Source organism: Fonsecaea monophora (assembly GCF_001642475.1).
Source record: "Fonsecaea monophora strain CBS 269.37 chromosome Unknown Scaff10, whole genome shotgun sequence".
Taxonomy (NCBI): domain Eukaryota; kingdom Fungi; phylum Ascomycota; class Eurotiomycetes; order Chaetothyriales; family Herpotrichiellaceae; genus Fonsecaea; species Fonsecaea monophora.
In genome coordinates this window covers 76,161-89,520 of record NW_019173941.1, presented here as the reverse complement: position 1 = coordinate 89,520, position 13,360 = coordinate 76,161, and the positions used below count along the sequence as shown (strand labels likewise).

At 51.6% G+C, this 13,360-nt stretch overlaps 3 protein-coding genes across 3 annotated transcripts; all 3 read right to left on the bottom strand.

Annotated features, from left to right (window-relative positions):
- Positions 1 to 582: 582 nt before the first annotated feature.
- AYO21_02292 (hypothetical protein) lies at positions 583 to 1,767 on the bottom strand (the record flags this gene model as incomplete). Its single annotated transcript, XM_022652271.1, has 3 exons — positions 583 to 1,380; positions 1,476 to 1,505; positions 1,645 to 1,767. The coding sequence occupies 3 exons, from the start codon at positions 1,765 to 1,767 to the stop codon at positions 583 to 585; spliced, it is 951 nt and encodes a 316-aa protein (XP_022515307.1).
- A 3,760-nt stretch (positions 1,768 to 5,527) lies between these two features.
- Positions 5,528 to 9,346, bottom strand: AYO21_02291 (hypothetical protein; the record flags this gene model as incomplete). The annotated part of the gene is made up of 1 exon (XM_022652270.1): positions 5,528 to 9,346. One exon carries the CDS (start codon positions 9,344 to 9,346, stop codon positions 5,528 to 5,530), a length of 3,819 nt encoding a protein of 1,272 aa, XP_022515306.1.
- Positions 9,347 to 9,708: 362 nt separating this feature from the next.
- On the bottom strand, positions 9,709 to 12,804 carry AYO21_02290 (hypothetical protein; the record flags this gene model as incomplete). Its single annotated transcript, XM_022652269.1, has 2 exons — positions 9,709 to 12,547; positions 12,605 to 12,804. 2 exons carry the CDS (start codon positions 12,802 to 12,804, stop codon positions 9,709 to 9,711), a joined length of 3,039 nt encoding a protein of 1,012 aa, XP_022515305.1.
- Between the last annotated feature and the right edge of the window lie 556 nt (positions 12,805 to 13,360).

The following is a 13,360-nucleotide window of genomic DNA, read 5'->3' as shown; positions in this document are numbered from 1 at the left end:
GGTGCCACCTGGTCAATGCATCCGCCTGGGATCCCTTGGGTGATGGCGCCTCTACAGCCGGAAAATGAATCCGCATCTGCGTCGAATGTCGCGCCCCTTCAACCACTCACCATTCAGCACTATCTACTGCCCGTCCACTCTAACTTGTTCCATTTAAATGCTCACGCCTATTAAGTTCTCCGTACCGCTCGTTCTCTTCATCCCTCTCATTTTCATTTCCCAGACCTCATTTCTTGTCGTTGGCCACCAAATCCTCCTGCCTCCAGCCCTCGGCCCTCAGCCCTCAGCCCTCATTCCGCGGCATTTGAAGTCATTCTGCGTCGTGAAGTCGACCCATCCACGCTACTTCTATACCTTGATCCCTATTGAGACCTTTCCCCCTGTCTTTTTTTCCTTTTTCCAGATACTTGGTCTCCAGAGATAGCAACTGGTTTGCAAAGTGCCTCAATTTTCACTCTCGGATGAGGCCCTTTGGCCCCCTCAGCCTCACTATGTATCACTCTCCTCTTTGGGCCCTGCCCAGGGGAAGCCGTCAACCTCTCCCCAGGGAAATAAATACGGCGGACTTGCCTCTCCATTGCGTCATCGTCCTCCCTGCCCAAGCTCATCGAATCCGTCTCTGCTGTCGTCCTGGTTATCCGTCCTATACATGGATGCCATATTACCTGGCCAAGGAAGCATGCTACCGACTTGGTGAACCCGTCCTTGCCACCCCTGTTGTCCACCAGGTCGATACCGGTCCTGGGGGAGGCCGTCGAGATGGAACTGGCTAGGAACAGGTTGCATGGGTATCCGGTGACCCTGAGGACCCGGTTGTCCCCCTTCCCCAAAGGTCATAGCGCTCATGTCTGGGTATAGTGTGCCCTCCATCACACCCATATCTCCATCTTGCAGCATTGCGGGATCAGCGCCGCCACCCAGACTCTCTTGGAATTGTTGACCGAGGCCATCCGGATATGCCTCCGGCGGGCCGTCAGATAGATCCCCCTCCTTATCTACGTCCATCGCGGACGGTGGTCTTCTCCTTCGCCCTGCGCCACCATCAAGTGCCGGTTCTACAAAGGTGAGTCTGTCGTCACTGGTGGTGGACAATGGGGTCATGGCAGAAGAGGGGGGTTTGTTGCGCGACAAATCTGGTGACAGGAGATCCGGTGGGCGATATGATCGCGAATGATGCGAATGAGCCTGCATGTCCAAGACTGAATCTGACCGGCTCCCTAGCACGCGCGTATCATCTATCGGTGGAGGACTCAATCCCAGTCCTCGGAGAATCGCGTCAGTCGATACCCGACCGCCACTCTCGTCTGGAATCACTCCTGGGAACCCGCGACCTTCCCGACATGCCCAGTAGAGTCTCTGGAGCGCCTCGTCAAGCACGTCCTGCATACCCCAATACCTAGAGCAACAAACATCAGGCTTACTGTGCAAGATGGTTCACTGCGAGAGCGCTGGTATTGATACGGTCAATAACTTACCAATCTCTTGCCTCTCTTCGTCGTCGCGCGCTATATTCACACGTGCTCTCACTTGCTATGCATGCCGAGCAAGGGGTATTGCCATCGCACTACGCTAGAAATCAGCCATCTGACAATGCTTCTGCACTAGGATCGTCAACAAAAAACAGTCCAAAGGGGGTCAATTCACCTTGCTCTTCTTGATCTTGCAGCGATCGCAGGCTCTCCCTATCCTGACCCGTGATTTACCGGGCTCACCGCTTCCTGCTTTGGGTGAAGGCTTAAGATCTTGGGCGTCTTTGCGGTTCGGCATTTTGTTGCCACGATGGGCGCTGGTCCAAAATCAGAACGCCGGGTTTTCAGATGGACGGTGTTGACGTTGCGACCCTGTCCTATCGACCAACAAGGAGAGGTTCTCCTTGCGCAACTCGGCGGCAGTGAAGACACTCTGATTAGATGGCTACGTTATCGAGAATTTGTCAGGGTATGATTCTAATCGATAACTGACGGCCACAATTCTGTGGATAGCCACACATCCTTTCCCTCCAGATTTCGACACTATCTCAGCCACAGTATCAGCCACAACCTGTTCGATTGTTCCTGGGACAGAGAAAAGCCGGGATCACAGCAGACCAGTTCGTCTCAGCCAAAATGTTGGAGAAACGGTCGAAAGATGGAGGGAAATGGGCATGGGACGAGAGTTGGCAACGAGACCCTGCTTGGCCCAGAGTCGGGTTGTAAGGTTGGGAAAGAGAAAGATCGGGGCAAGTGGCCGCACGATATGCAACTGTGGCAGAATCGCCCTGCTAAGATGGATCTGTCCAATCGGCTCGACACACAAGTGGCGGCCTCCCTAATGGAATCGTCAATGAGTACCAGTACTTGGACGCACCGCTACGGTGCCTCTTCCACCATGTTCTCTTTGCCTTCGACCCTGATCGGCCTCCACAATCTGCCCGAAAATCTTTTTGCAAGCAAAAGGGCAAAAAGCCCTGGTCCTAGCCCCCTGCTAGTCGCCCACTACTAGAATTTGCGTGGACATGTATCTGCGATCCGGGAGCCATGGCAATCTTTCTCCAATTATTCGTTGAGGAGAAGCAACTCCCGACCCCTTCAATTCGTTATGTTAGAGAAAACCTGATGCTGGTTGGATCCTAGCGTAAGGTTAAGCCACACTTCCTTGCAACTAGGCCTCGTCTACATACGACTGGGGCTGGATGGTGGCTGGATAGCGTTTGATCCCATTCTTACCACACTCTGGCACATCGACAGCATTGATGACTTTCGGTGAGTGGCTCTTCCCCTTGGGGCGAAACTACAGGGGTCGATACCTCTAGATCCAAACCACTGGGCAAGAGTGGTCACTGTACACAAGACGGTGACCAAGTAGACGTCTTTTGCTGGGCTGTGGACGCATAGATCCCCCACAAGCCCGCAAACAATCGAATCACCAACCGTGGTAAACTGTCGCCCTGAAATTGAAACATGGAGGACAAGCCCCGATAATTGGGTTCGGATTGGCCTCTATTTTGAAGATCAAGAGTTGGCATTTCCTAGGATCTCACCAGAACTCGCCCGGAAGTTTTATCCCGGTGGCATTTGCCGCAGGAGGAAGACACAAGTGTGCTCCACTGGTCAGCCTCTCTTTGTCCAAGCCGGAACAGAGTCCCGTCCTCTCAGGAAACTCGAGCTTCGGGGTATTGTTTGAGGATAATGGTTCCCAGAATGGATGCTGGTGCTGTTGCATCTTCCCCGATCGCATTGACTGGTTTCAGTGCGAATGCTCTACATCAGTTGAACGCAGCCGCCTCTCCGATTTCTCCAGCACGATATACCTCATGCAACATTACCGCCAGATACAATGTCTCTGTGTCTTTTCTCCGCGATGGCCTCTGAGCAGGCTCGAGCGATGCCAGAAGCCTCCTTTACTGCCTTATAGCGGAAAGCCTTCCCTCAAAGTCCCTTTCCTTCGCACGCAATACACAGTGGTCCCCCTGCTTTCAATGTCAACAGTCTTCCAGCCTTAAAGGCACAGAATCGCAGTTGCATCTTGCAGTGGATGGTGATTGCCTCATAATGAATGGTCAAAAGCATTGGTTGATGAAGCAAGACTCGAGACAAGGCATCGCATCATCCGTTTTGAGTTGTGAACCTGCTAGGTGAATATGCTACAGTGGCTTCGGCACACAATGTAAAGACTCTTCAATTTTGAGGCCGGGGAGGATAGGATGTCTTGAGGATACTTTACGCAACCCGAGCAGGGCTTCTTGTCTCGGTACCAGCAATTCTGCCTTGGCTTATCAGCGTTCGGGCCTGATGATGACAAAATCTTTGCGAAGGAGAGCCGTTTGACCCAACAAACAAAGACATCGTCAGGTCTTATTCATGGCATGAAGTTGGCCGTTCATTCTGCACAATCGAAAGATGTTAGGCATACATCATCCTAACCCTGACCTTAAGAAGTGTTCACATTGATTGATGAGTGTACTGATGCAGCAAGCAGTCTCGGATTCACAGACGAGTCGAACATGTCCCTCTCTACAGCGGCGACCATTCAACCTGATTTCTTTGCTCGATCTCGAACAAGCCAGTCTACGATTCTAGTACAGGTCCAAAAGCTATAAAAGTTTTTGACGCAAGTGTGACTTGATCTATACAAAAAGTGATGGGAATTCAGCACACATTCGATCTTGGCGTCCGTGCATGGGAATACGGCCACCGACTTTTCCATCTGAAAAACAAGGCAAGGCTGACTAGGTTGCGTGGACTTGAGTTACCGAAGGAGTCTTCTGGCGTGCTACGCGCAGTGTGGCACAAGTGCAAGAGAAGACAAAATGGTCATACCACAGGCAAGGGCGATATTTTTCGACGTCCAGTGCCGGAACATCCATCCTTTTAAACCCCCCCCCCCCCCCCCCCTCCTTTGCGCCCGAATCGAGAATGCTCATCAAGACGAGAAAGAACATCAAGGCTGCCGTGGGCGCAGGGACGAGAGAGTAAATGCAAAAAGGGGGTCGTCAAGAGGAGAGGATCACAAAAACACGTCCAAAAACAAAAAACAAGAAAAAGACAGAAAGGAAAAACCAAGACAATTCCTAAAGGATGGGGAGTTTACGGAGGAAAAAGCAGAGTCAAACTTCACGAGCATGGGGAAGGGGGCGACATAAAAGAGGCTCGAGTCATTTCCACTTTCGAGAGTTGGAAAAGGGAAGACACATACGCACCGAGGGAGACGAAAAAGAGATCGAATAGAAGGGAGATGCAGCAGATATTAGTTCTAGCTAAAACTACAACTGTCGAGGCATAGATAGGTAAAGTAAGGGGCTGTCTTCCTATTATAGGAGACAGGTCTGTAATAGATCTGTTCCCTGGCCTGCTTACGGACAGTACCTGGTCCCATGTGTGTGTCCTACCTACCAAACGTGCCAAGGTATGTATGTATGTCTGTAGGTATGTATTATGGATCTTGGCTTACTGTCCTCGGTACCTCTCTGTAGTCTTACACCCTTCTTCTCTCTCCTTCCTTTTCCTTCTTCAGCCTTTGCACGCACAGCTGCGCACGAAAGCACACACGGGTTCCTCACTCATCACGACCCTGAAAATAAATCACAGATAAAGAGGAAGTGGATAGCAAAATATGTAGATAAGACACTGGAATATATTGGAGTACACACAAATATACATACATACATACATACATACATACATACATACATACATACATACATACATACATACATACATACGTATTATGTAAAGCTCACTTCTACCCCATAATGGATAGATAGAGAGATAGATAGACACATAGACATACATGCATTGCATACATAGACATACACACATACATACCAACCAAATTGGCGAGTAAATGATACATGATACCGTCAGAATATACCCCGTATACTTGGGTACCTAGGTAGTTACCAATTTGGCTGGCTGGCTGGTTGATTGACTGACTGACTGACTGGCTGGCTGGCTGGCTGGCTATGTTCGAAAATCCCAAAACAAATTCTTCCGCAATCCGCAGTGCCTCGTTCCAAAGGCGACATTGACATACCCTCTCACGCAAGCTTTCAGCTGTCCCACATTCCCTCGCCCAGCTCTAGCAGTGCATCCTGTAACCCCTTTCTCGCCCTGATGGCCTCCTCTCGGTCTTCGCCCCTCAACTTTGCGCTGAAACACAACTCGACCAGTGTACGCAACTCGTCGTATGTGTACCCAACATCCTTCTTCTGCGATTTGCAGTCCCGGACGTATTGGAGGATCGAATCTGGTCCGGTGAGGAAGAGGTCGAAGTATCGACTCGACGAAGTGAGCAGCCCGTCGTCGTTATCTGCGTCGGTGTCATCGGCGCCTGAGATACCAAGACCAGCCGGGTCCTTGTTGTCGTTGGTCCAACTTCGTCGCTTATGCGTCGTGTTCGCAAGTATCGCTCTTAGATTCTGCTGCACCACCATGGTATCGATCCTGACTCTCTCTGCTCCGTTTGTATTCATGACCCCGATCGCATCTGCAGCGGCCACGAGATAGCGGTCCACCAGCTGTGAAAGCCCCCTGAGGATGAAATTCCTCTCTCGGGTGCCCAAGAAGGACGCGATATTGGAGTCGAAAGCAATGAGATCATTGTTGAGCTCGAGGATCAGCGGGGATGCCGAAGACGGTGGAGAAGGCAGGACATAAGGATAGAGTCCCGAATCGAGAGGTGGAGCACCTGCAGAGTCTCGGTTGTCTGAAGGCGAGGTCGGGCTTGTATTATAGTCAGGCCCGCGTAACGTACGCGATAGTTGGTGGATGATACCACACCGGACGTCGATGTGGAGGGTCAGCAGGCATGTCTGTGCCAGTGAGCGGAAGGAGGACACCACCGTGTCGAAAGGGATGGCGGTCTCGGGTGTGAGAGGCAGGAAAACTGGCACAACAGCGCCAGGGTACGAGGGCGATTTGCTGGATCCACCACTTCGTAGACTGGTGATCAATGTCCACCGCCGCACGCTCCTGTTTTGTGAACCGCTTCTTGCATGTGAAAGCCCCATATGCGTGCCGCTCTCGACATGTCGAATCTGCGCCAGCGCGGCGGCCAACCATTGCATGCTGTTGTAGAGCAGAGAAAGTTGATGAACTGATTTGGGATCGGAGATAATGTCGTAGGCAGAGAGCGGGTTGGTCTTGGTTGTAGAAAGCAGAGTCTGCACCTCTTTGGCGATCATGCTGGGTCGCGACATGCTCTTGTTGGTCGATTTGTCGTAGTTCAGCAGCTCCAGTGCGACATCATGGACATCGCCCGATGCTGCAAGCGACGCCGCGGTTTTGGTCGACAAGGTGGTGCTGCCGTTCTGGTCGTTGTCCGAAGACGCCACACGACTCACTAGAGCCTTGTAGAAACCATAACACTTGTCATAGTATGTGACAAGCTGGTCAATGAGGAGTTGGGTGAATATTTGATCCTGAGGAATCGAGCTCAGCATCCCCGAAAAGGCGCGGATCAATGCCATGAAAGATACTGTGCCTTTGAAGATCGGATGCGGCGAATGCTTCGTCCACTGCGTGTCTTCGGAGAAGGCTTCCAGGTCAATCATGGCTTGCGCACAGAGCTCCGTGACTGCTTCTTCCAGCTGAGGATGGAACACATTGATGAGGAAGTCGTCGAGGAACGTGGTCAATGTGCTCATGGGGATATGTGCTGTCGAGGGTACAATATCCTTCAGGCGCTGGAGGAATGTCAAGGACGGAGGTAACAAGATGGTCATGTTGAAGACGCCGGGCTCGACCAACAACTTGTGAGCCGCCACCGAGCTGTCCTGTCCACTGCGGTCTGTTATCAGATCTGGGCCATCCCTGCCCCGGGATTTGCTGACGAGGCCCGGTACAGAGCTCTTGAGGATCTCGTTCAATTCATCCTCTTCGGCTTTCATGGATTCAGATTTCTGGTCCATCTCCGCCAGGCGGAACATCTTCTTGTTCCTGTCCCGCTGAGGTCGAGCAAAGACGTCGGTGTTGGCGGTGCCGCCCAATCCAGACCGCAACGTCAAGTGATCGCCGTCCGTAGCTAGGTAGTCGTGCAGGATCGACCGCATCTCCATCTGATACAATTTCCATAGCTCTTTGAAGCCCGTGGTATATTTGTCCGGCTTGCTAGCCTTCTCCCTGACTGCTATGCCTCCAATTACCTCGTGCAGCACTCGATGGCTCTCAGCGATGGCTTCGAATTTGGAATACAAGGTCCACAGAAAGTCAGATAACACTTGTGCTCTCCCATCATTCACCTGCAACGAGTATGTCTTTCGGTTCGCTTTGTTAAACTGGGCTCTCAGATGACTGGGATATTTGGCATCAATGTCGTGGTTAGTCTTCTCCGCGACCTTGTACAACTCGATTGGCATTCGCTGCTCAATTCTCGAAACAGCCTCCCCGAGTTGACCCAGTTTGTTGAGCGATTCAATAATCATGTGGATATAGTAGAAAGTATCGGTTTCAGGATTCTTCGTGGGATCTTCCACCATGGGTGTCGTGAGGTCGACGTTGTTCAGGTAGTGGCTGAAGGGTCGATCCCAAGCATTGATGCCCACGGCCATCATGTTGTCTTTTGGATCTCTGTCTTCTCCGTTGGCTTTCTTCCCCTTCCACCGGTCTTTACAATAAGGACTTCTGAGATAGAGATGATCATGCAACTCCTCAATGAGAATATCCAACAGGGTACTCTCTTGATTGTTGAAATAGCTTCGAAGATCCGAGATGGCGCCAATTCCATCAAACTCGCTTTTCGTAATGTTTTTGAGGCTGTCCATCAAGATGTCAACAGCTCCGAGGAATTTCTTCTCACTGATTTTCTCTTCCAGCTTTCCCGGTATGAGCTTCAAGGACTCGATTTTGCTGAGAGTGACGAGCATGTCGTCCAGCTCGCCGCTCTGTTCGGCCAGCGTCCTCAATTCCGGCCGAGTAGTCAGCATGCCGTCCTTGACGTTCATCAAGCCGAGCTTCAAATGCCTCACACGACTTTGACTGTCGCGGATGGCATTCTGGATTTTGTGATAGGTGCCCACAGCGCTATTGAAGTCGGCATAATGCTCGTTGACCACAGACTTTAAACACTTCTGTAGGTCGACGTGTGTGTTGGCAAAGTCCCCCTCTTTGTCGGCAAGGCCCAACGAACTGGGGTCCATGAGCCGAAGAGCCATCTTCACGGGGACGCATTCGTCACCCTCCATATCCTTCCAATTGGACTGTATGTGCCGCAAAATTTCGTCCATGCTCTTTGGTGGACGTCGCGGAGAGTAATGTCGGTTGGCCGTGTCTGGAGGAGGGTAGTTCTGGGGAGCAGTGTAACCGTTGGTGGGCGCCTGTTGGTTTAGGGTGGATTGACTCGGTCTCGAGGGAATGTTGGACGGAGGAGGCATCTGTCCTCGCATCTCTCTGCCATCTCGACTCCGACTCTCATTGTATGCTCTCTGGCCCTCATTGTACGCTCTCTCCCTCTCCCGGAACGATGGGGTTGGCTGCCTCTGCTCGTGCTCGCGCGTATCCCTTACTCTTCCATGGTCATATTCATTCCTCGAAGGAGCAGGCCCGTCTCCGAATCTTGCACGCGGCATTCCCCCATATCCCCCTCCTCCTGCTGCTGCTCCTCCCCCCTGACCTGACAGCGTTGAGTGCAGTGAACTCGGCGAATCTCGGTCGCGCTGGTCATATGGGTTTGATCTACGCCGGCGCTCTTGAGAACCAAAACTGTTGACGGAGGGAGAGGAACCGTTATTCTGTGCATTGAGATATGGATCCGCGTAGCGACTGCCGGAGACAGAATTGGAAGCGTTTGTAGGGGCGTATGGGTTGGAGTCGTTGGACTGGCGAAGTCCCCCATACCCGGCGTTGACGGCATAAGGATTATTACCGCTCATAGTGGCGGAAATTACAGAGCTCAGGACAGGAGAGTCGCATCTTTGATCAGATGCAAAGGGAAAGAGGCATTTGGCCTGCACAGGCCCAAGTTTTAAAACATGGTCAACGATGAGGTTGAGCGTGTAACGGAAAGTGTAAGATGAATCGCGACTTGTATGAGAATTGGAGACGCAGGCACCTCATCAAGAACTCCTCTCCTCGTTCTTCCAATGGGGGCCACATCCATCACATTTACCAGCAACTCCTATGAGATATTCTCTGTTACTCTATACTCCTTCATAACCCCCTTGTTGGATATCTCAGTGTCTCGTATTCTTTCTATCTTTTGATTCTACTCCTCGTTCACCCGCAGCACCTACAATCAGGCAATATAGCCAAATCCACTACCCCTACACGCGATCCAAAAGTCCTTTACAATATCGTTCGTTTTCCTGGCACCTCGTAGTGTTTCCACCTGCGCCACAAAGCGGTTGCGTTGTTCTGGCGTGGTGGCGCTGAGGGCTTTGTCGCTCATAACCTTGGACTCCTGCTTGATCGCTTCTCTGAGCACAGCTTTACTCAACATGAACTGTTTCTGCACGAATTTCTTGAGGGTTTCGGTCAGGCTGTCGATCTCCGAACGCGCACATTCTCCTCCCAAAAGGTGGAGCACAAGTGAGAGAATTCGCGGCCCGTAGATTTGAAGCACCCCTTTGAGCCGTGCACTCACCTCGCTCTCTAACCCGTTGTCCGGCCCACTGACCTCTGCAAGAGCTGTAAAGAATCCAGCTGCTAGTCGACGCGGGAGCGTGTCAGCGTCTGCCATGACAATCAAGCCCATTTCCATGGACACGGCTGCTGTATCTTGACTGTCTTGCATGGCAAACCACATTGCACCCCACTTGTTGAGCAAGCGGCCCAAGAACTCCAGCGAACTGGATGGGAAATCGCTATCTGGGAGTTGCTTTGTTGTCTGGTATGTCGACAGAAGGTGCTGCTGAATGGGAATGACTGCATACAAGAGACCGCTGACGCTGGTGGGAAGATGTTGCGGTGACACAGAAGCCAGGAAACTAGACGCACAAGCCATTGTGTTGTCGATGCTTGGGTTATCGAGAGTGATGAACTGCTTGACCAGCTCGAGTCCGGTCGGATCGGTAACCTTGAAGGGTGACGGATGCTCCTCGGTGAATCCGGATTTGATGAAGTCGCAGCAGGCGTCTACAAATACGTTGTCACTGTATGGTCGGGCTCTCTGTAGAGTTGCCTGGTACATGGCGAGTACACTCTGCTGAACGATGCTACCATGACGGCTTGTCCAAAAATCTGAAGAACACGGGCTCGAAGCTTCCAAGTCCACGGGTACATCGGCCGGAGAACGCAGGCCTTTGCCGATTGAGGCCAGAGTCTGCATAATGTCAACACAGCCTCTCAAGACGTCGGCATCATCGCCATCCTTGCCATCCAGGGTAGCCAGTGCATGACCAATGGGCGCAAGGAGACGTGACAGTGGCTCAACTTTGGCTTCTTCGGTTTCCAATGCTTGGATGAGGGCCGCGACGGCCCCGTATATGCGATGTCGCTCCGTCTCGCCGATGTCTCCTATCGAGGTCAACGATTCCATAAACTGAGGTAGTCCTTCACTGAGCATTCGTCGGTGGGAGTCGCACAGGCTGTATATGGCCCGTGAGGCAGCAGACGTTGACGCCTGCAAGTGCAACGAAGAGAAGAGAAAGTTGAGTATAGCAACCAGTTTGTCGGGATGCCGTTGGAAGTATCCCACATTTTCTGCGATGAATCTGATAGCAGTCTGCACCGCCCGATCTGGAACATTGTTGGCGGACTGGAGGAGATAGCTCCATGCCGGACTCCCCATGACTGTAGTGATGAGGACATCGTACGTGTCTGGGTTGGCTGACATGGTGTCGGAGAATGCCATCAGACTGAACGTGCCGGCCTCAAAGGTGCTCCAATCCGGAGGTGTAGCTTGCACAAGAATGCTCTTGACGATTTCCCCAACTAATGCATTCCCGAGAACCATGTAAGCCGAGAGGAAAAAGTCCTGCACGTCGTAACGAAAGTCTTGAAATTTCGCTCGGTCATCAGCATCCCAAGTTTGGGTCTCGCTGGACATCTCCTCGACCGGAATTCTGATCTTAAGGAGGCAGGCTTCGCATGCATTCGCCGCCAACCCCTTGAGCAACGCCTGGGTTGGTTCGGTCACATCCCCCCAGTCAGCATATCCCTCCATAATTTCGGTGATCCTCTCTAAGACGATTTGGCATACTGGATCCTCAATGACAGCGACCCCTTCGCAGGAGAGAAGCTGCTGGAAAGTTCGGATCACCATCCTGTACTGATGATCGTGCAGGAAATCAGGTTTGGTGATGTCGATGCGACTCATGATTGACTCGAGAAGATCAACATAAAGAACTGCGTCGGCAGTAAAGTCCCCCTGAAGAAGAAGATCGACCATTTCTCTTGCCTTGGGATAACTGGCAATACTGGCTGGGAAGTTCGGCAGCGCCTGTCGAAGGAGTTTGCCTGAAGAGTTCTCCAAGGAGATGAGCATTTGGAGCACCGAGCCTGTGTAGAATTCATCGTCGAGATAGTTGACTATTGTCGCGATGCATTCTCTGGCGATGCTTTCACTTCGTCGCGCCTGGCTAGTCTCTGCATATTTGATCATGCTGACCCAGTACGGTATGGCTTTCATTACCTGCTGGACCATGTCTTCCGATCGGATTGGTATTGCTTGCTCTGGCGGTGCTTCTGCCAGCTGCTGATCGATTGCACGCTTGACGCAATACCTCAGGAGGAGCCATACGTCTAGCGCACTATCCCCCACGAGATTGTTGAGCTTTCCTTGGTCCAGAGTGCTGGAAGAGCGACCGTTCAAGTCCTCCGCCATAATAGTAGCGATTAGGAGGACTCCCTTGAGCTCATTGTTCGAGCAGTCGTCGCAAGCTTCCAGAACTTGATCCATGTCTGGCAGAGCATCTTCAGAGACATAGTCCCTGCGGAGGAAAGAGGCCAGCACCTGTCTGAATGGAAGCCTCCAGCCGGAATCTGGCCTTGCAAAAAAGGTGACAAGAGTCGAACCGAGTTTCTGGAGGACGAAGCTTGAATCTGAGAGATTCACTAAGCGAATGTAATTTCGTACTAGCGCTTCAAGCAGGTACTTTCTCATGTGCTCATCCTTGTCCAAGCCATCCTGGTCCCTGAAAATCGCTTTAGCGGATTGTGCAAGGAAGGGGAATGTATTCTTGGTCTCTTACCAGTCAGCATTGATTTTGATGGTCAGGGTCAAGGCACCATAGAATCGTATGGTGGCTTCTCCATGATGAAGAAGGTCCAGAGCAAGTTGCCATGCTGACTTTTCTCGTTGAAGTCTCTGAATTTGTTTCTGGATTTCATTGATGCGCGCTGGTGACGGTTGATTAGTAGGTTGATAAAGTTCCCTTATCAACTGCTCCATGATATGTGCAACGCGGCAGCAAATAGTACATCCTGCTGCAAGCGCAGGAGAACAATTTCCAAGTGGTCAAGCTGCGTTTGCCGCCCTACTAGTGCGCCAGAAAACTGTAATGTGCCGTAACAGCATCAAGCGTGGAAGGTATGGCCTATACGAGGCATGGACCAACCTAGAGAATCAAATGCCCACACGAGAGATTGATGCCTGAACTAGTCGAGGTCCTGCTCGGACATTCGCAATGTGTCCAGTGATTGCCGTATAACCCAAGCAGGCACAAAGAACCTTTAAAAATGCGTAAAAACAGACATTACGCTGCGAATGTGCGTCTGGTCTCTCTCAAGTGTCAAGCAAGTGGTTGAGCAAGTTGAAAGTGACATACGGGCAAAGCCTTGTGAAAAGGCGGATGGGACGAGGTTCAGGCACAAGAAAGTCGCAGGCTATCACGAGGCTGCAGCCTCGTCGGTAAAAGATATTCGGCACGCTTGCCTAGTTGGGCATAAGCCAATGCGTGCCATGGCACGAATCAAGTTGATACGCGTGACATGGCATAAAGACTGGT